Source organism: Motacilla alba, chromosome 11 (assembly GCF_015832195.1).
Source record: "Motacilla alba alba isolate MOTALB_02 chromosome 11, Motacilla_alba_V1.0_pri, whole genome shotgun sequence".
NCBI classification, from domain to species: domain Eukaryota; kingdom Metazoa; phylum Chordata; class Aves; order Passeriformes; family Motacillidae; genus Motacilla; species Motacilla alba.
In genome coordinates, this window is record NC_052026.1 from 12,185,787 (window position 1) to 12,207,777 (window position 21,991).

Here is a 21,991-nt window from a genome sequence, read left to right on the forward strand (position 1 = left end):
CCTTTCCACATCTTTTAGACAGTTCTGTAAAAAGCAAGTTCATTGCTTGCTGTTTAACATTTCAGATGTTCAGACTGAGAGGTATTTTATGGACTGAAAACAAAACAAATAATCAAATTTTTACCCAGGGGTGTCTGGGGAAGAGGATAAAAAGGGCAGGAAAAGAGGCCGGCTCTCTAACTCAAATAGGGTTGGCTTCAGTGGGTGGAAAGATGAGAGAGCTGCAGGCAGTGTGTGTTTGTCTCCAGAGCTGGTCCTGCCTGGCCAGGCCCATAGCACAGGAAACTCCAAGCACTGCCAAAAAGAGTGCACGGACAGCTCCTCTGAAAGTCTCTGCAGGCAGCCAGTTCTGAGGTCACAGCACTGCAAAGGGCAGCAAAAAGGAAATGTAGTTTTCCTCAAATAAAAACCCCACAAAATTTAAAACACCACCCCCAGCCCAACAACTACTGAGTTACCCCTTCACTGCAGAGTTCAATACACTTAAAACAGGAGCTCACAAATACAGACAGGAATTAAACTGCACAGCAGACAGAACTAAAAATATGGCTCAGGATCTTCCAGTGATACTAGTGCAGCACCACCTCTAAAGAGTGTTGGATATTGAGAAACAGGTGTCTGTGGTTTGAGCTAGGGGAGTTATGAGGAATACAAAAAAATCTTAATTAACAGAAGTCTTAAGATAAATTTCTTGAATACCTGTTTGTTAAATAATATGCCAGTGGAGAGAAATTAATAAGCTTTGTAAATTTTAGAGCAGCACTTAATTAATGTGGCAATCCTTTTGTCACCTTCTCTACCATGAAGGCAAGCTTACTGTGCTAAATAAATGACTAACTATAAAATATGTTCTAACTATGCATTACCAAAATATACTACAGAGGTAAAGTTATTTAAATTAAGAAGTCAGTGCAGATGTTTCTGTTGACACCCAATGGAAATGGTACACTATAGGAGGTTGATGTAATTACTCACCAAGCACAGTACACTTCATGGCATAGCTGGACACTTCATTGAATGTATTGAGGCCACACCCTGAAGTTTTCTTTCAGTTTTGAACAAAGGAATTGAATTCTAGGCATCAGGTTTGGCTTTAGTTTACATCCAAAATAAAAATTTTTTACAGCAAATCCTGCTTTGCACATTTGAGAGATTACAAATTTTCCAGACATTTCTAGTCACATATTAAAAACATAACTTTAGTACATGTGAAAGGGATTTCTGGAAAGCAAAAATAAGGTAATTTGGCTCTACAATCAAGTTTGCTAATGCAAATCTATATGTGGGTATAATATTATATTTTATGCCTCCAAGAGCAGGTTTGAAGCATTTAAAAAAAACAAAACACCAAAACAAAACCTAACTCCCTTCATCCCCTAAGAAAACCAAACCACACCAAAGCCCAAACAAACCCTGTGTTTTAAAGTGGCCTTTTCAGGCAATGTGTCACAAAATTCCTTTTGGGGTATTATGTTTTATTCCCTGAAGAGTTACTGGTGTTCAGCAATTATGTTCCACTGACAAATACATGACTGATTAAATAGGGAGCCATCAAATAATCAATAATAAATTAAGAATATTACTTCTGCTACCTCTGGGCATGCACAGCACCTCTGGCTGTGACAACTGAAAAATAGCCTTGAGTGCTGGGAGCAGAATATACACAGGGCTTCTTGCCTGCTAAGTTTGCTTTCAATTTTTACAATGTGTTGTAGTTCTTTTGCACTGATGAAATAACCCTCCACGAGACTGTAAATCCCCCTGGCTCTGCAGGGAGACAGGGCTCTGTATGTGTGCATTCTGTGGAGGTGCCCATGTAATGGAGAGCCATGGTTTCCAGGAGAGGCTGAGGGAGCCTGTCCTGCTGTCTCTGCAAAGGACTACCAAACAGGGAATTTGCAAGGAAATTCCAGGAAATTTAAAGCAATTAATGGAATCTGGGCTTTAAAGACATTTAAATGTTAAATGGCACAATGGCTGTGGGGCACTATCTAGCTGGCAAATGTTGTTCACACGCACAGCAAAGCAGGGTACTGCCTAGAATTGATCCATTCTCAAATTTTTCCATAATAAACCTTGATAAAGCTTTACAGACATTTAAATTGGCAATGTCAGCTATCCAGAGAATTATTTCTTCATCAGCACTCTTCTCTGGTTTATAAATAAAAATTAGGTATTTCACATTACTAAAATAAATAGGCCATAAAAGCAGCAGAACAACTTGTTCTTAACTATGTCTTTTATGTTAAACACAGAGTATGTAAAGCATCAAACTAGAACAACAGACTTGGTACAAGTAATGAGCAAGTAATTTATAATGATCAAATAATTAATTCGCTAGCTGTAACAACCTGAGCCCTGCCACAGTCCTGGAAGCCACACAAGCTTCTGCTCAGAAAGGCTTCAAGAAATGCACACAAATAATCCCATCTCACAGAGATGATTGTCATCTTTAAGTTAAGCCCTGGAATAAAGCCAGTTTTATCTCTGAACCCTGACCAGAGGCAGGCCTAGGAGAGCTCATGCCAGCACAGCTAAGAAAAAATTTAAATGCAATTTTTCCCAGTCTCCTCTGCTGGACAGGGGCTCACAGTTCTGGGCTAAAGGCTTCAATACCACTGAGAAAAGTCTTCCTTAGCTCAGGTGCTTCTGGCCAGAATGAGAGCTGGTCCCTCGAGGTGTGGGATGAGGGAGTTTTGCTTCGTGGCTCCCTTGCAGTCCCTGCTCTTGGTGCTCCTCCACTGCAGCTGGGCCAGCAGCACACAAGCAACCAACACAGGGATGGGGCTTTCACACTCCAGCTCCGGGGTACTTGGGACTGAAACCCTGCCAGGGAAAAACAAAGTTCCAATTATTTCATTCTCCCTTTCTTTGTATCCTATGACTCAAGACAGTTATTCTGATAAAATTGAGGTCTAGTTGTGCTCAGTCATGATTAGAAATGTTCCCTCAAATTGTCAGGGTTTAAGTGGCAGCACGGCTGAGCCAGCTGTCCTGTGCTTGTGTCAGCTTCCTGGAGAGACAAACAGCAAACCCCTGTGCACAGAGAGGTGCAAGTTCTCAGCAGCAGCACATGCATGCACATTTACAATTTGCCTCCCTCATGTATTTGAAATTAATATATCCCTTCAATCAGCACTTGTGCAGTTAAATAAATATCCAGCACTCACAGACTTTTTAAAAGACATAACTGAAGCTGAAACAAATTCATGTCTTAAATTAATGCAAATAAGATTTTTTTACAGTAGTGCTGCAGAGCTAATCAGCAGTTTCTTCTATTTTGTTACTTAATTAGCTTTGCCAAATATAAATACAATTTTTGAAAGAGGTCAGTACCATCAAAGAACTTGCTTCCTTGAACCTAGAAAAACAATATAGGAAAGTGAATCATTTGCAAGAGCTCTTTGGAGAATAAAAATGGGGTGCAGACTATAAGCTAATTTAATGTGAGTTATTATTAAAACAAAGCAACACAAAAAAAGAAAGTTTACTTTAATAAACTGATTACAATAAGCTCTAAGAACCTTCAATACCTCCCTAAGTCCAAAGGGGATTTAAGAAGAGTTCTGATCAAATGACTACATGATCATTTTTTTCATTGATATCTGCTAGAGATTTTTAATTAAAAAATTAAAACCTACAGGTAATGTTTAAGCACTCAAAATAAGTATTTTAATAGTATAGCAGCATCTTATTTCCTTGAACACAAGATTGGTACCTAGAAGACCAATTCTCAGTTTTGAGTGCTTCTCTGTGTGGCCTTGGGCTGGGTAATCTTGCAAGGTGGGGGCAGTGCTAACACACCTGCTGAGTAGCTCCTCCATGTGGAGGAGTTTGCAGTGTCACAGACAGGAATCAAGTAAATTAGGCTGTCATTTCTAGTGAAGAAAGGGCTTGGGGTTCAAGACACAGTAATCTGATGCTGAAACCTGCTCAAAACCACCCACATGTGCCCAGATGTGTGTTCCTGCAAACCAGTCCTCACCCATACCCTGTCTGTAAGGCTGGAAGTTGTAATTTCAGGAGCTGGTCTGATCAGAATGGAGAGGTTTGTATCAAAGTGCTCAGGTTTTGTACTAAAGCAATCCAGGAAACAACTTCCTCCTCTGCCACTTTCAGCAACACTGGAAATCATCAGAGGGGCTCTGAGCTGCCTTATAGCACTGACAGCAGGCTCCCCTCTCAGTGTTTGTTCTCCTGGCTTCAAGGGAGCTCTGGGGCAGCACCAGTGAAACCAAGCCTGCCATGAGGCTTTAAGAGCAATGTCAGCAGTTAGAGCAGCCTCGTAGTGGAAATCACATTTGGAAAAAGATGTGCTTTGCAGGTTTAACAGTCCTTTGGGACTGGGGTTATCCTTACCAGGGATTTGCAGAGAACCCTGGGTAATGTGTAAATGGCCAGGATGAGCAAACATTTAAACACTAAAACTTGCTTTGTTTGTTTTTTTAATGAAACAGGGTGCTGGAAAGTGAAGAAGGAAGGAAAGGATACTTAGTCTATCCCACCAGCAAGAACCATGGTTCCAGTCAGAAGGGGAGGAAGGCATCACTGAAGGGAAATGGGAGGAGGATTGACTATATGCTCTACACAGAAGAAGGTCTCTACCTGGAATGGAAAGTGGTGAGTTTCAGAGTTGCCAAAGAGGCTGTAACTTGCACAACACACTTCTGTGAATGGCACTGCAGCCTGTTCTGCTTGGATTAACACCCGTACTCCTGGGAGGACCTGCTGCTTTGCTATTTTCCACTTCTGCATGCAGGTACCATGTTTGTAAAGCTACTCCATAACAAAGTTGAGTTTGAGGATTCCAGCAGCAGCACTGGTAGATGTAATGCTCTTCTAAAACAACCAACCAACCTTGATTTCACTCCTTTAAAGCTTTTGTCCAACTGTTTTGCCTGATGCTTTTCCTGTGCCTGCAGTCTGAATATTTTTTAATGTTTTCAAGTGTCTGGATGTTCTTTTATGCCTATATAAAACTACCTAAGTTACAATTCTGCAATATGTAGGCAGAAGATGGCATGAGGGAGTACCCAGAGGGAGAACTTTTAGGGTGCAGTCTGCTGCCTAGTGTAGGGCCTTGCCTTACAGAGTTCTCTGATGGAAAGAAGGAGCTCATTCACATCTATATTTACCATACCCTACTGCAGCACTGCAGATGAGTCTGTCTGGAACCACAGAGATGTTACTGTAAATGGAAAGAAAAGGTCCAGCAGATTTCATCCAGACCAGCTGAGCTGCGTGAGTGGCTCGCCTCACCCTCTGCAGCACACTGCCATGCCCTGAATGGCAGCTCCCCATCAGCCCAGCCAAACCAGGCTGCTCCCACACCTCTGTAATACACGAAGGTAGTTCAAAGAGGCTGAGTTCTGATGTGTGGAATGACAGACTGATTTTTCAGCTCCTTATCTTACCTTTGTTCTCCTTGTGCAGGAAGTGGAAGAGTTCAGCTTTATTACCCAGCTGGCAGGCCTGACTGACCACCTTCCAGTAGCAATGCGTCTCATGGTGTCTACGGGAGAGGATGACCCTTAAAACTGACCAGCTCTGAGGGATTAAAAGAGGGAAACATGAATGATATTTCAAAAATATCAGAGGATAAGAACGAACTATTCTGGTGCCACGCTAGGAAAGATGACCAGACCTGACCTGGGCTACTCCCAGAAAGTACCAACAATGTGGATCTAAAAAGGGAAGAAATGGAAGGGGCTGTGGTCAAAAGCCACTGTCACCAGTGGCTCAGGCAACAGGGCAGGCCTGTACTACAATGCTTTCACTGTGGACCGAACGGAACCGAGATGGAAGTCCTAATTCCTTCTGAACCAGTGCCATTCTTACTAAAACATGTTTTTATACTAATATATAGCACAATTTAGTTTGTACTTAGTCTGTGAGTTAGTGCTGCTCAATGGTTTTTTGCATCATTTCTTTGTCTAACTACGAAGCCGCAGCTTTTTCTCTTTCTTTAGCCTGTGACAGTTGTAGTTCGTGCTCGCAGCAGCCGCATGCGCCCGCACTGCATGCACCGGAGAGGAACCGGGCAGAGGATCCTGGCAGCAGGCAAGGGAGGGCACAGAGCAGGCCCAGCCAAAGCCTCCTGGGACTGGAAACCCTTCTGTCAGTACAGGTAGACCTTAAACCAAACAACTCTCTTCAATTTGCAGACCAGTATCTTCCTGTCTGATTTAAGGATAATTAAAAGATTTGGAATTGAGACTTCAAGAACACAGTCCCACCCTTATTCCAGCTGTGTTCCCACTGAAATTATGAACTCTTTTGTCTGAATGATGACTCCAGAATCAGGCCTTCAGCTTTTTAAATGCAACTTATTCCCTTAAGAAGAAATAGTTTCCCTGTAATGTCTTTCTTTCCCACGGGTGGGACAGCTCTGAATCATGGTATGGGATATGTATGTTACAGTAGAGTGAATAGATTCCTGTAGTACCATTGGTAACACCAGAGCAAACATTCTGCCTTAGCTAGAAAGGGTAAGTGGGAAATGAATTGTAAAATGCATGCTAGATATAGAGTAAAAATAAACATAAGTGACATTTATGAATGGGGAAAAAGGTGTAGAACAGTTTGTGATCGATAAGGCAGAATAACCTGACCATTTTCTAAAGGAATCAGTACACTTAAAGGGGAAGTGGAACGTGGCCAGAAGGAGAGTAGAGAATAGAACTGTGACTCTTGGCCTTAGGTAACTGCTTCCCAGGAACAGAGGCTGTTTTGATGTCTGTGAGACACGAATCTCCATTTGTTAAGCACCCACAGACTTGAATGGGGGTCTTGTCACCTGAATCATAGTTCTTTCCATTAAAACTCTTCAAATGTGGGGCTCCCCTCTGCCATCTTGTCCCCGTAACCTGACCTACCCAGCCTCTGTAACCTTAAAAATAATGAAAACCTGAGAATCAGGTCCATAACAAAACTTGGCATTTTTTTAGGGATTTAATTTCAGAGGGTTTGTGTTGTTGGGAGAACAATGAGACCCCTTCTGTTTTAACCCTCACTTAGTTTCTTCTGCCTATTTCCTGTTCTAGTTTAGTTTTATTTCCTCTTGCATTACAAATCCTCTGTGTTAAGAAGAGTTAACCCAATAGTAGATGTACTCCACTAAGTAACCTGTTTTAGTTATGCTGCCCACAAACTCCTGAGGACGCTCTCGTTTTGGTTTAGTTTACCCTTGCTGTGAATCAGCTTGAGCTAAATCAGAATAGATCTAAATTAGAAATCTCAGTCTGCACAGCTTCTGGTACTTGCTTAGTTAGCTACAGTGAACAACAGAACTTGTACTTAGATCTGATTTTGCAAATAACGAAACTCGTAGTAGTCGTGAGAGTACAGGACTAACAGGATTGGCTAATTCCGAGGAGGCAGCAAGGCCACTGCTCACACTCTCCCTCTGCACCTGGTCTTGACACATTTTATGCCTCGTTTTCCAGTCCTGGGGTTCCTTCAGCAGAGACTGCCTCTTAAAAATGTACTGTGCCAAACCGTGGGGTAGTCTGAAGTGTAACCCACGGGGACTCAAAAATGGAACCAGACTCAGCTCCCCTTTTTATAAAATTAGGAATTCAAGTTTACAGAATCAGAGACTTTAGTGTACTACCCCAGTGCACCACCAGTTTCCCACTTTGTATGTCTGTCTTTATACAGAGGGTGCACATATGTGCAATGTGTTTTTCGGGTTTCTTATTGCTCCAGTCAATTCAGAAAAACTTGTACCCAAACCAATGCTTTTTAATCCTGTTTTCTACCTTGCTTGTATTTTATTAATCTTTTTTAAAAAACCCAAACAGTACCAGTAGCAACTTGTGTGCTGTCCAGCAGATATTTCTCAGTAGTAAGACTAACTTCAAGGTATGGTATTTTTAATAGTTTTCCTAACAATGTAAATTAAAATTTGATATCAATTTCACCAAGTATCAGTTGCAGGAGCTGAATTTGACACTGTGTGGGATACAAACATAAAACTACTGCCAAACAATGTTACATTATTTACAGTAAACTACCATGGTCTAAATTACTTTAAAATTTGTTCTGTGGCTTTGTGCTGACTGAAAAATCAGCCACTTTCATCAACTTTGAGATATGCTGAGAAATGTTTTTTCAAATTTGAAGTAAACTGTTTTAGATTTTGATGTTCCTAGTTCCTCAGTGCTCGAGAACTGGCTAGTTGTAAAATGTTCTCTTATACAATGCACACACATTTAACCAGTGAAAGTAGTTCTCATTTACTGTCTTGGGGATGTGGCTTTGCAGGGGAGTGATGCTGGGAGGTTCAGCACTGTGGCACCACTGTGCAGATGCTGCTTGGTTTTTGCATTGATCCTGTGCCTTCTGCTGCCTTGGCAATGCTTGCAGGGGTCAGAGAGTGTCTGTAGCAGTGAGCTGGAATGAACAGGTTTCCCCTTCCACGACTGTGACCTCCAGGAGAACAATGAGCTTTGCCTACACCACTCCAGCCACCACAGTTCCATCCAACACCCCACAGAGAATCCACTCAGACAATGCCTGTACTGGCACAATATCAATCATCACAGGCCTTAGGCAGACACCATAGAATAAAATATTTGCATTAAAAAATAAAGGGGGGGGGTGCAGGGCTGGGGGTAAAGAGACCACACCCAGAAGAACAAACCCTGGAAAGCTTTTCCAGATGTCAATCCTACTTTGCTTATGGATAGCATGACCCAATTTATAAGTAGCCTATTATAAGAAATCAAGTTAAGCTTACTCTACTATGCTTATCCCACTTTGTACCGGGATTTCAGGCATCTTCAATAAGTGACTGATAAGACTATGCTTGGTTTGTTACCTGCCCCTCACCAGGGATACTGCAGATGAAGTGAAATCTTTTTATAAAAGCTAGATAACATCTTCTGTTTCTCATGTTCAGTTTGCATTTTACAACAGCACTTCTAGAACAAGTGAAAAAAAAGGCCCAAAGAGGACAGTTGAAAACCAAACATTTCCAGGAGTTTTGACGGTGTCAGGTCCTGACAAAGTTGGTAGCTTGAGATCACTTCAAAAATGCACCCTAGAGATGGAGCCACTGAGGCCAGGGAGGTACACCCAGCCTCACGCTGGGGGAAAAGGCACTTGACTCATTCCAGTGGGGCCCAGTTTTACTCCATCCCAGCCTGGACACTTGGTAGAAGCCGCCTAAAGCCCCCAAACAGAAACTACCAGAGCCTGGCTCCAGGAGAAGCCTGCAGCCCGAGAAGGTGTGTCCTGCAGGCTGCAGAAGGAGCTTACCTGCCTCGTGCCAGTATCGTGACAGTTTTATCCCAGAAACACTCTCAGTTAGCCTGGCTAGACCCTCAGGCCTACTTGTTGGGTAAGACAGTAGGACTTAAGGAACATACAATTCCAATAAGGGTTTATTTTTTTTTAATGGCTTTTGTTTGGTGGTCAGATGAAGCCGATCTGACTGTCCCCAGTTTGGTGTGTGAGCTACCCTGGATCACACAGCAGCACGGCAGTGTCAGCACATATCATCAGCTCAGAAATGAAACAGTTTTGCCTCCTCCTGGCACTACAGGATGAGGACAAAAATACAATTCAAGCACTTTGAAAACCTCCCAATTTTATCCATTATGAGGGTCAAATTGTTACTGAAGGTCTCACTTTTCCATGCTATTTTGTTTTAAATATAATCTTGATGCTTTTAAAGACTTGTATTATTGCTGAGGTTTAGAAGTCCTGTAATAAGAATAACCTTTTTTATTTCAATGATTTTTCGGTATTGTATCCTTCTGGAACCTAATGTTTTTATATGGTAAGCACACACCTTCTGACATTTTGTTATAAATGTATTAAAAAAAAAGGAAAAATTTAAATATTTTCATTGGTTTCTTTACCTGCAAGAAAACCACAATCACAGACCTGATAAAAACAAGGTATTTTAAACAATATGGAGGGGTTTTTGTCTTTTATTGGTGCTGAAAGGAATAACTGGTTGATGCAAACAAGATAATAAAATTTCAAGGCTCAAATGATTCTGTGCTGTCACTTTCTCTGGTTTTGTGATGTGGAGTCTGATGTCACCAACACAGATCTGACTCCAAATCACAGTCTGGTGGGTGGGTCAAGTACAGCTCACTGTGCTACACCTGTTGTAGTGAACTTGCAGAAAACACAGGATGAAAGAAATGAGTCCTTTTAACTCCCCCTCCACTGCCCCGACACAGATCTGCACAGACTCCCTGAGCAGTTTTCCAGGGGTGCAGCCTCCTGCAGAGCATTCCCTGTGCATCTCACACCATGTCCCTGCTTTAGGGACAAGGCCCTGCCCTGGAGCCTGGCCCCAGACTGCAGAACAGGGCAGGCTGCAGGAGCACAGCTGGCCACCACAACAGTGATCTGGCCCCTGAGCTCAGGGAGAGCAGCTTTTCATCTCTGTGCTGTCCAGCCAAAGATAAAAACCACACATCACACCCTCTGTACAATTGTTGATATAACAGAACAATGTCAAGAGAAAAGAATCCATTTAACTGGTTTAGTCTTCCCAAACAGTCCCATAGAAGCCAGTAGGGAACCCCTCCTTGAAGAATTTATTTTTTCCACAAGCAGAAAGGATGCAGTCAGTGGATTTCATGCAAATGAGTAAGAAAAAGGACAGTGCACAAGTTTCTTGTCATTGCCTCAGGAAGGCACCACCCCATCCTGTGAGGCAGGACATTAGAGATGGTTTTCTGCAGCTTTCTCCATTGCTGCACAGGTGATTTTTGTCTGCATTCTGATGCTACCACTGCATTATACTTTGACAGACTTGATTTTCCAGTGGTAGATTCCTAGACTGCCTCTCTTGCAATACCTGACCTATTTTCCCATCGCTGCAGTTGGTTATTATGTGAGCAGCTCATGAGTGGGTTCCCTTCTATGAAGTGCTAAGGAACTACAAGTTAAAAACACAGTAATTTCTTGGACATTTGCATATTGCAGACAGTTACAAGAACAAGCACAGAAAACTGCAGCTCCTTCCTGCTCCCTGTGGCAGGAGTTGCAGTGATGAACTCGTGCCCACAGCTGCCTGTGGGTCAGCACTGGAACAGCACTGCCATCTGCCTCCTTGGATATTTCACAGGCTCTCTTGGCCAAGCACAATTACTGAAACACAAACCTCCCTATCCCACTGAAATGCCTGCTCAGAATGGTGCTAAAACCATCCTTCTTGTAGCCCTTTTCTCTCACTATTTAGTACTTTGATGTAGCAATTCTCCTCGTTGCAGCAAATTGAAGTGGCTCATCTACATTGTCGTGACCTTTCAGAACATTATTCCAGATTTCCCATCTACCACTCCTAGACCTGTATGCCCATTTTCTTCCATACTTTCCCTGACATTTAGGAAAGCCTCCAAGAAGCCACTTGTGAAATCAGTGTGTGGGGCTTGCTAGGAAGACTGGCAGGAGAACAATAATCCCATTTCTCGTATTTTATATAATGGTAGATTGAACCACTGCTCCTTACAACCATTAAATGTGGGCAGGAAGAAATATGCATTAATTGAAGAAAAGATGAGAAGAAAATGGGAGGAAGAAAAAAAACATCTGAGAATAGTTACACAAAAAGATGGAATCTCCATCAACATTCAACTCAGGATGTATATTCCTGCTTCCCAAACACCCTCAAAACTCTTTCCTGAGTCTGATAAACATTTCATACTATTTCAGATCACATGAGCTGCTGAGGTTGTGCTCAGCCCTGTGGTACCAAAAGCCACATCTGAATAGACAACTAATCAGAAAAGGACATTAACTCTAGCAGAAAAATGCAACAGCTTTCCTGTGTGCTTTAAAGGATGAGACAATTGAATATAACCACAAAATAAAGGGACATTTTCCACATGTTCCTATTAACAAACCAGCTTTCAGCTGGCTCCCCTGTGAGTAAATGGTGGAATCAGTAGAAAACAGCACCTGCTTGCTCTGCCCCTCTGGAAGTGTCTGTAAGCTGATGCTTCACCTTCTGCTGCTCCCACAGGAGCATCTCACCAACTCACAGAGTGCCCACCACTGCCAAACCCTCTTTTCCCCTTTTGTAAGTAAACCTTTGATGTCTCCGAAGCCAAACCAAGCAGAATAACTTCAAAGTGCTTCAAGTGCTACAGTGTTTGGTAGCCAGGTGTGTCAGAATAACCTCTGTAAACACTGCAACAAAAGCCTAGAGCTCCATACAGCTTTCACTGTTACGCTACAGCTGATACACCAGGGTTTATGCCAAGCTCGGCTGAAGCTCCTCAAGCCACAGCAGTTTTTGTCTAAATCAACCAAAAGCCTTAAAAGTCCCATTCCTATTTGCAAATGATTCGACCCTTCCAAATCCTAGCAAGAAGATGTGTCAGCATGCAGAGGTCAATAGGGACCTTAATGTGACCCTGAATGCTGGGCTGCCATTAGGACACAGAATATTGATATCCCTGACTGCTCCCTGCCCAGCTGAAATGGAATTTGCCTCACAGACACACACATTGAACACTGTATTAGCTACCAACTGATAAACCCTTCTGCCTTAACGAGACCAGAGGATGGTGGCCAAGACACTGCAGTGTCACACCAGCGAGTCAGAGCTGCCTGCAAAGGACAGAGTCTGCAGGGCAGGGGGGACAGACCCACAGATGTGACCTGGGACCCACACATGCTGAGCAGGATGATTCACACAGAGTTCAGGATGCAGGATGCAGCTGTGCTAAGAACTGCTTTATTCCACAATACTACTGCAATTTTAAGATTCTGGATTCAAGGATGTCCCATCCCTGGAAGTATTCCAAGCTATGTTGGGTGAGACCCTGAGCAACCTGATCCAGGAAATTACAGCCTGCCCATGACAGAGGGGCTGGAACTTGATGGTCAAGGTCTCACATTCCAACCAAATTCCAATTCTGGGATTCTGTGGATTCAAACAACTGAAGGAGTTTCCAGTGCTGCCACAGCATCACATGGTGCAGTGTCTGCTCAGAAGCCTCTGAACACCTTGGTAGTGTGCTGTGGGAGTTCAGAACCTAAAATTACCCAGAGTACCTGATTCCACCACAGTGAACAGAAAGAGATGAGCATGATGAGGGGAAGATGACATCTTTCCACATCAAAAGTACCTTTCTTCTCATTAAAGAGGTTTGTGAACTTCTAAATGAGCAGAGGATTCTGAGTTTGAACACCCAGCCTGCTACACTTTGGGTAATGCCCTCACCACCTTTTTAGACCTACCTAGGTATAATTGTTACCTTCTTTGTAACACGTTCTTGAACACCTTCTAAATGCCAATTCATAATTTTGAATACCCAGCAAAATTCAGCTGGATCTTTAAAACACTTCTCCTGAGGTCAGTGGCCACCCTTCCACCAGCTCCAGCAAGCCAACACAGAATGTTTCATGTTGCTTAGTAAGGACATCAGGGTGTCAAGGAACAAAAGGCAGCTGCAAGGTCTGCAGGACACCAACCAAACAAAAATCCTGGGCCTAGCATGGTGCTAAGCACTATGCTAAATATACTTCTAATGAAAGGTGTATCACACAAGACAAACTAATTCTCAGTATGCAACCTGGTCCATTATCTCAGCCCCAAAATCAGACTGTTACGAAACAGGTATTTAAAACTCTATTTTCTGTTATTCCTTGGTTACATTTAATTCCTCTCCTCCACATTTGCCAATGAAGTTTTTATAGCCATAGCAAACTCAGACTTTTAAGCAAACTTGTCTTGTGTGCCACAGTAAGCACATAAGGACTTCATGCTGCAGCCACTTCATTATAAGTGTTCCTGAAACTCTGTGCCACTTTTGAACTCACAGTGCTCACCTGGTGAGATCCTTTTGCCCACAGCTGACCTTGAGTGTCCTCTCACCTCACTGCAGAAACCTCACCATGCTGCAGCTCTGTTCCAAAGCCAGAGCAAATTAGAGGCTGTAAATGCAGCATTTATTATACAGTGGCAGAAAGAAACACTGGGTCTGGTCAAGGGCTGGGCAGTGGCTCCACACCCAGTATAACAGGTCCCTGTCCAGGCCTGGATGCCTGCGCTGACAATTAGAAAGTTTCTGACCACAAGACCAGGAAAGTTCAAAACCAGCTTCCAAATGACCACAATGGAATGCAAAATAAACAAAAAAAATTCCTCCCTGAAACCCCAATGCTTTTAAAACAGAGGTGAATGTATATTTACAGAGAGACTATGCTTGAGCCAAGCTGCAGGAAAGGATGATACAGAACAACCCAGAAGGTCCCACTCAGTCCTGGCTTTGGTTTGAGGACGGGGAAAGTACAGAATTTCTTCTGCTTCTGGGTTATGCTTATTTATAAGGGAAGCATAATTATCTGTTTGGGACTGTCAGTTTATTATTTAAAAAACCCCAACACTGCTATTTTTACTCATGTTTTAAACGTGGACAGAACTGGAGCTTACAAGCAGAAACTCTTGAAGTATGAATAGCTGCCTGTCAAGGCTCTGTGTGAGAAGACAGTACTGAAAGCACAGGGGGCAGGGGGAGTGGAAGGGAAAGGAATGGGAGGTGATACTGGATCTGCAGACATACCGCAAAGATAGGAGAACATCTAAAAATATTTTTAAAATGCAACAAATAAAGTTAAGTACATTAAGAAAGATTAAATGGCCCTTAATTGCTCAGGAAACATTCCCCAGAACACACACAGCTGACTAGCTCTGTTGGTGACAAGCATGACTACACCTTGCCTTTATTTTTAGACATGCTTTTTTTGTTAAATCTTATTTTAAATGTAATTATTTGATTAGCTGTTGCCCAGCCAACCCAGGGAATGCAAATACAGACTGTCTCATAAAGAGAGTCACAGCTCTCAGCTTCTAGGGAGGTAAACAATGGAGCAGTGTATCTCATTCCCAGCCAGAGGCAGGGACACAAGCGAAATATTCTCCCTGCAAGCAAAAGGATATGGGCAGCAGCATCCAAGAAAGCAGCAGGAAGCTGGCACTGGGTGTAAGGCACTGCATCAATCTGAACAGATGATCTCCTGTGAGAAAATCCCAGTATTCATTCAGGGCCTGCCTGACTGGCACAGGGACACAGCAAAAATGGCACCATTCTAAATGGGGACACATCTGCCATCGAGGATGCCCTCAAAGAGAGTGGGATAAACAGCACCTGAAAGGGCCACATCCCATCCTCACCAAAACCTCCCACTGCTACTCTGGAACAAGGAACACACTGCCAGCCGTTTCTGTACATCAACACACCCACAATGGGGCACCAGGAGCCCAGCCTGGGCACTAACCTGCTTTGGGAAGCACTGCTGAGATGCTCTGAGGTGCTGGTGCCCCTCTTGGAAAGGAAATGCTGCTTATGCCTCTACCCTGCTGCTACATTCATGTCAGCTGTGAGCATGAAACAAAGCCTGGCAGCACCACACATGGATGAGGCTGGCCTTGAAGTGCCTCATATCTGTGACAAGCACAAAAGAAAACAAAAAAATTAAATGTTTTGACAGCACAGGCCCATGAAACCGGTGGAGCAGAGCACCCTGCTACAACAGAAATAAAGACTGTTTTGTATTGAAATATGAAGACATAGTTCTTCCTAGATATTTCTCTTCCTTCTTCCCTTTTTGAAGACTTTTTTTCATGTATACTGCAGGGTATTTGTCAAGATAATGCAAGAAAAGATAAAAACCTAATGTTTAACACAGAAGTTGGCTTCATAGTTAATTTATTCTGCTGTGCAACACGGAAGAAACTGCTAGTTTTTGTTGAGCACCAGTCAGTATCAGCAAAAAATGAAGGGCCATGGCAAGGCAGGAATCTAAGCCCCTGAAATCTAAAAATAAATTTATTTAATACATGAAGGAGAAGAGATGCAGCTTCCCTATCAACTTCATACAAAACAGAAACACATACTAAGCCATCATAATGCAATATGCCAGCACAGTTTTCAGCACAGGGCCATCAGGTATGAACACACTGCCTCCAGCAAACCCTCCCTCCTCGGGCATGGCCACCCAGCATTAGTGCACTCCAGTGACACACGAGAGAACTGCTGTAACTGCTGCACAACACCCTCCCACAGCTAAGGCCTCTTCAGTGCTCTCAGATAAAGCTTTGAGTTTCCAGAAGCATAAACTTTAGATGAAATGCACTTCTAGGCAGAAAGAGCTTTTGCTCAAGAGAGGGTCAAGTCCCTAATTCTGGCAGACTTCCTGGCTTGTTTTCCCATTGGCCTCTGACAGCTCTGCTCTGCTCTCAGGACCAGCCCGGCCAACAGGGACACAGGAGCTGCAGGAAGGAGAGGTGGGCACTGATTTCAAGCAAGGCCCAGGCTCAAGAAGAAGCAATGTCAAAAGGGTCACTTAAGGGCCCATCACCTAAACTCCATTGACAGAATGAAACCACTTGAGTTGGAGTCCAAAGATGATTGCTACTCAATAGAACCAGGCAATGAGAAGCATTATGGAAAATCCTTAAACAGCATCAACTCAGGAGCTAAGATACACAAAACACCAGTGCTGATTTAAACAGCAGGAACATGAGCAGCCAATATTAAAGCCACTGCCTTGGACACTGCATGTCCCAGCATGCCAGGACACACACGTGGCAAAACAGCCAGCAAAATTATATGGTCTGAATATTCTCTTCACACCAGTTCATTACCCCTTTGTGTTCTTGGTTCCCTCAGGCTGGCAGTCACACTGATACAAACTCAACACATGAACTTTGGTTTCTCAAGTCCCACAGTTGCTCACAGAACACAGCAAGCCTCCTGGCCAGCTGCTCTCTCCCTGTGGGCTGGCAACAGGAGCTGACACATCTTATTTTGGGTAGGAGACAGCCCAGAGCACTGGGATGCACAGGGAGGGCTAAGGAGAGTGTGTCCATCTTCCCCTGCAGCTCAGCCCCTCTGGAGCCCAGCAGGAAGGGGCATCAGGGCACGATGGCAGCTCAGGGAACATCCCTGGCCAAGTGTCCCCTGGGTGCCACTCCTGTGGAGCAGCCAGTTCATTCCCAGTCTGGATGCACTCCCAGCCTTTCCACCCCACCTAAAGGGAGCCTCATCCTCTATCACCAGCCCCTGGGCACAAGTGACTTTGCTGCTGCCTGTCGGGTAGGCACGAGATGAGACATGCAGATGTACTGTACAGTCCCTCCAGCATTCCTAGAAACACCACAGCAGCAGGGACAGGGCATTTTGGAGTGCTGCAGTGAAGGCTGCTTGTCTCTCCCTCCCACCTCATTCATCACCACAGCTTGATTTATTTGCTGATTGTCAGGAGTGTGAGTAATTGGTTTCTTAGATACCCTGACAGGAAGCCAGAAGGTGCCTTAAGTGAGGACAGATACAGCAGGATCTACCACCCTGCAGAAGCAGCAGCACACTCAGTAACCTGCAGCACCCACTCCTCCCCAGGCACAAGTACATCACTTCCCCAAGGGAGTGAGTGGTGTGCAAGGCAAGAGAGAGCAGAGGCTGTGGAAAATGACAGGAGAAGCACAATCCACAGCAAAGGGGCTGCTGCAGCTTGTCATGCAGCTGCACTTCAGCAAAACCCTGAGGAAGAACCAGAGGGTACACGGCCAGTCTTGTGTAACTTATGGCCAAGATACCCTGGGACTGTGCCCACACCTCTGTGAAAAGCAGCCAGACCTGCAACTGCAGGGCTTTCCCTTGGCACACAGGAAAAGCATCAGCTCTCATTCAGTCGTAAGTGCCCTTGTCCACAAAAGAGGCATCTTCGGGTCTCTCAAATCTTAGACAGAATCCTGCTGGGGGGGAAAAAAAAGTGGGTCATCTTCATGACAGCTTTTGAAAACCAATGATCTGTAGCTTTGTAAATATATACAAACACACACATATATATATTTATTTATATTAAATATGTAACTTCTGTATAATATAAATATATTTTACATGTGCATTAAAACCCAGGTGGCTTTAATTACTGAGCTATCCAAGGATTTACTGCCTCTGAGTCTTTATCTGCTGCATCTCAGTCAAACCTCATAAGGCTGCATCTGAAATCACACTGTGCTAAGAAAACAAATGATTAAAGCAGAGCTAGGGAGTCAGGGGATTAGTCTATTCTGCATGGCCTTGAGCAAGTCATTTTTAGCTCTGAGGCTCTAATCTTATAGTGAGCCTGGGGCAGATGAAACACTCACACACCCACACAAACCACACTTAGTTTTTTTCTCATCCAAAAAATAGAGATGACAACACATACCTGCCTGAGAAGCATCCTAATCACTAATCTGCATTAAATGCTTGGAAATGGGAAGTATTACAATGATTAAGTACCAAGCCAAATTAACATTTTGCAATGCTATCAGAGTCAATAAGGTAGAATGACAACACAAGCACCCATTGTATTCAGCTCACAATCATCACTGGAAAAATCCAACTCTAGGAAGCTCTTACAGTCTCTTCCCTCCCTAACAACCAGCTGTAACTACAAATAGAATACAAAAGATGAGTGACTAAATGAATTAGCCCTGAACTGCATCCTCTATCTTGTTAAATGCAGGAAGCCCACATAGAGCAGTTTCAAAGGGACTAATGAAGGAGAAAAGCAAGCTGCAGGATCTCAGTCCTTGAACTGCCCAGCTTTCAGACAAAAAGTACCAGTTCTGCAAGTAAAGGAGCAAATTTTGCACCTGCCATGATTTAGAAAACACCCTTTAAAATGCAAGACTTGTCCTTCATTAGGGCCATGACAACCTCACTGTCCAAGAAGTACTATTCACTGTGTATTCAGCATGAGAGTTTGTTGCCTGCCTGCTTGAACAGTAGGTGCAGGTCTGGGTTAGATTTACTAGCAGTTGCCTCTTTTTGCACTAGTTTTCCACTTCCATGCATGCATGTACAGTGTATCTCATGACACAAGTATGATTTGCATCAGACAGCTGCATTGCAAGTCTCTGCATTTTCCTGATTTATAATGTGCTAGAAATTTAGAAGTGGGTTCTCAGCACCCTCTTGTGGAGCTGTGCTGTGGTAACCACTACACCTTAGTAAAATCATTGCAATTCAGAGCTACAGAACAGTTACTTCTGCAGTAAAGCCAAAACTGGGAAGTTAAATGTGAATGGCAACACTTGGCAGTTTATTGTCTTTTAATACCTGACCAAAACCTGTGTCTTGCATTAAAAAAGCTGCCTAGTTATACACTAGCTCTATTGATCTGAACTGTAATACTGTTAGTTCAGTGCTGGCAGAAGAGCCTGTTTCTATTACAATGTGCATCTGTGCCTGCAAGCTTAGTCACGATCAAAGCCATTGTCATTTAGAAAAAAAATTGCCTGTGCTGGCAGCACCAAATAAGTTCCTTCCAAGAGAAAATAGGATTCTTGCTCTGCTTATTAGGATGCCCATAGCCAGCAGCTCTTCCAACTCTGAAGATCATTGCAATGCTTCTGTCAGCTCTGGGAACAAATAGGAGGCTGACTGCTGCTCCTGGGTAATGTGTTTGTTTGATAAAGTGCCCTTCCTCCCCCAAGTGTGTGCCTGCAGTAAAATGCCCTGTGGAAGAGGACAGAGATAGAAGCAGTCTCTTATTTTGTTCTTGCACACATAAGTAAGAAATGGCCAGTGTCCCTCTGTAAGCAGCTGTTTTCCACACAGTTGACAGATCACATCAGGTTTTTAAGCCCAACCTGAAGAACTCAGCTAAGTCAAGAAAGATTGATACATACAATAAATAGTCCTAATTACACACACTGGTGGTAAAGGCTTGCCTCAACTTAACAGCTCCCAGCAATTTTAACAATTTTAATTTTAAATCCTTAAAGCACTTGCAGTGCCTGTCTGAATGCACAAGCCAAACCAGCAAGCATTAGTGATGCTGGTAACACTCACAGTGAATTAGAACATGCACAAGGTTTCTGGAGCCTATCCATCAGATTTTGCTCTTCTAAGGAACCCACAGGTGCTAAAATATGCTCAGCATTCCATCCTTCCAGTGGTGAAGTTTTTGGGGTTTTTTTTGGATAGCAGCAAAGCAATTTCTGCTCCAGGTGCACTGAAATTTAAGATGTTCTTCCTTATATGCACATAGCACACAGCTCAGCCCTGGGAACACACTGCTGCAGGTGGCTGCTACTGCATCCAGCCTCTGCCCTTCCCCTTCACTCCACCCACCCCTGAGAACCTCTACAATCCCAGGTGTCAAAACACAAAAAGGGCTCAACAAGGATGCCCCTCAGTCACCATCCCTAATATCCACTGCAGGGGCATGTAATTTCAACATGTATGTAACACTGATAACAAAATACAAATTCCCATCAGTGTGGATTTCTTCCCTTTGGCATTTGAACAAATTTATGTTTTATTTTTTCTTAGGAAGTACAACTCAGGCACATCCACACACAGTTATCTTTGAGAAAGTTAATACTACACAATCGAATACTGTAAATTTGATTGTGGTTTTTTCCTATCTTATTTTTTCAAACATATAAATTCTAATATATTGCTATTTGGTTTGTGTTCCTGATGGAACACGGTACTCTTTTGCTGGATCCAGAATGACTTGTGCAGGTGAATGCCCTTTCAGAAGCTATTCCTACTGCAGAGCAAGAACAGCAGCTCATGCTTTCTGTGTCAGGCCAGACACAGGAGTTACAGGACACAGCCAGGAGAAGAGCAGCTGTGCAATGCCAGCCTTGTGCCAGCCTTGCACAACTGTGCCTGTGCCTTTTTAAAAAAACATAAAGGGCAAAGCCTCTACTATTTTAAAGGCCTGGCCATATTACTGTTCCCTTTAGAACTCTATTGTGTCCAACACATAACAGATTTGCTACCATACTTTCCATGGGCTAGTCACAGTGTATCAAAACTAACACAATTGTTTCATGAACAGCAACCTAAGTATTCCAGAAAAGTCTGAAAGAGATGACAGACTGGAGTTAAGCATCTTAAAAGTGCAGTTTTAAAAAGTGAAATTCACACACCTCAACAGGAGCTGCAGGGTTTCTGTTCATTAGGAAAATGGATCTCAAAATTTGGGAATACTGCAGATGGCTTGTGGGTCTATAAATATAATCACAGCATTAGGAAAAAAAAAGGAAGAATTTTTACTCACAGATGATGTGTCATGGTGACCAGGAAAGAAGAGTAGGAGAGGCTCCTGCTGCCTTGTGGCTTCTTTATGATATTCCTTTCACTTTGCTAAAGCTGCTGCTCAGAGAAATAGGAGTAGCTTTGGTAACTGTCATCCCTGTGGATGGCTGACATAATTTGGGACTGGCAGGACATTGATTTTCTATCAAAACTTTAATAGGTCACACATACAAAACAGAGATCAATTGATTGTTCATCTAAAGCAGAACTCACTTCACACAATGCCACTGCAGCCAATGTGATCTGGCAAGCAACTAAGAAAACCTCAGTAGTGGACATGTGCTACTGCAGAGCACCTTACAACGTAGCCAAACTGGCAGGTTTTACTTACACCTCTGATGGAATGAGTCATTTTCAATCATATATTGAATATTACATATCTCATAAAGATTTGCTTTTTGTCCACGACTCTTTTTCTTTTGTTTCTGGTCAGATTACCATCAGTTTGTCACTTCCAATAATTTGAATATATACTTTTTAATTTCCAGTCACAGCTTTTCAGATTTTGGTCACTTTTTGGCACAGATTTTGGTCACTTTTTTGGCATTTCCTCAGAAATGCAGCACCTCAGATCATCAGCTGCAGAAGAACATCAGTGCACCACAGTTTAATACCCTGGCCACTTCAGCTTAGAACCAGCCACAACTTAGAAAAGTCTGAGAGCAGCTAAGCTGTTTCCTTCTCCCTATTAAATGTACTAACATACATATGTAAATTGACTTGGGATTTCTTTTTGTGCAGTCTGGAGATTATTTCCCATTTTACAGTGACAAGAGCACAGCCTAGAAATAGATGTGCTTAACTCACTTTTCTCTAATGTCAGTGTAAGGCTCAGTGTCCTCATCCAATGATATGCCATGCAACAACCAGCTGCTATTGTCAAATCAACTGTTTTTTACCTCCTTAATACT

The 21,991-nt window shown here is 43.1% G+C and overlaps 1 protein-coding gene and 1 long non-coding RNA gene across 4 annotated transcripts in view; one reads left to right on the forward strand and one right to left on the reverse strand.

The window, feature by feature from the left end:
• The window catches only part of SMPD3 (sphingomyelin phosphodiesterase 3), a 100,876-nt gene extending 90,872 nt beyond the window's left edge, over nt 1-10,004 (forward strand). For both annotated transcript variants that reach the window (XM_038147935.1, XM_038147936.1), the window contains exons 7-8: nt 4,458-4,620; nt 5,434-10,004. In XM_038147935.1, coding sequence (XP_038003863.1) covers nt 4,458-4,620; nt 5,434-5,535 — 265 coding nt within the window. In that variant the 3' untranslated portion in view covers nt 5,536-10,004. The remainder of the gene's footprint in view (nt 1-4,457; nt 4,621-5,433) is intronic.
• On the reverse strand, nt 2-21,583 carry LOC119705474. Of its 2 annotated transcripts, none has more exons than XR_005258245.1 (4): nt 21,043-21,583; nt 17,613-17,728; nt 5,415-5,547; nt 2-2,826 (listed from the first exon to the last, which is right to left on the reverse strand). It is a non-coding gene; the product is annotated as an uncharacterized LOC119705474 (long non-coding RNA). The 2 variants fall into 2 exon arrangements; XR_005258246.1 differs by having other exon boundaries at nt 17,613-17,731.
• Between the last annotated feature and the right edge of the window lie 408 nt (nt 21,584-21,991).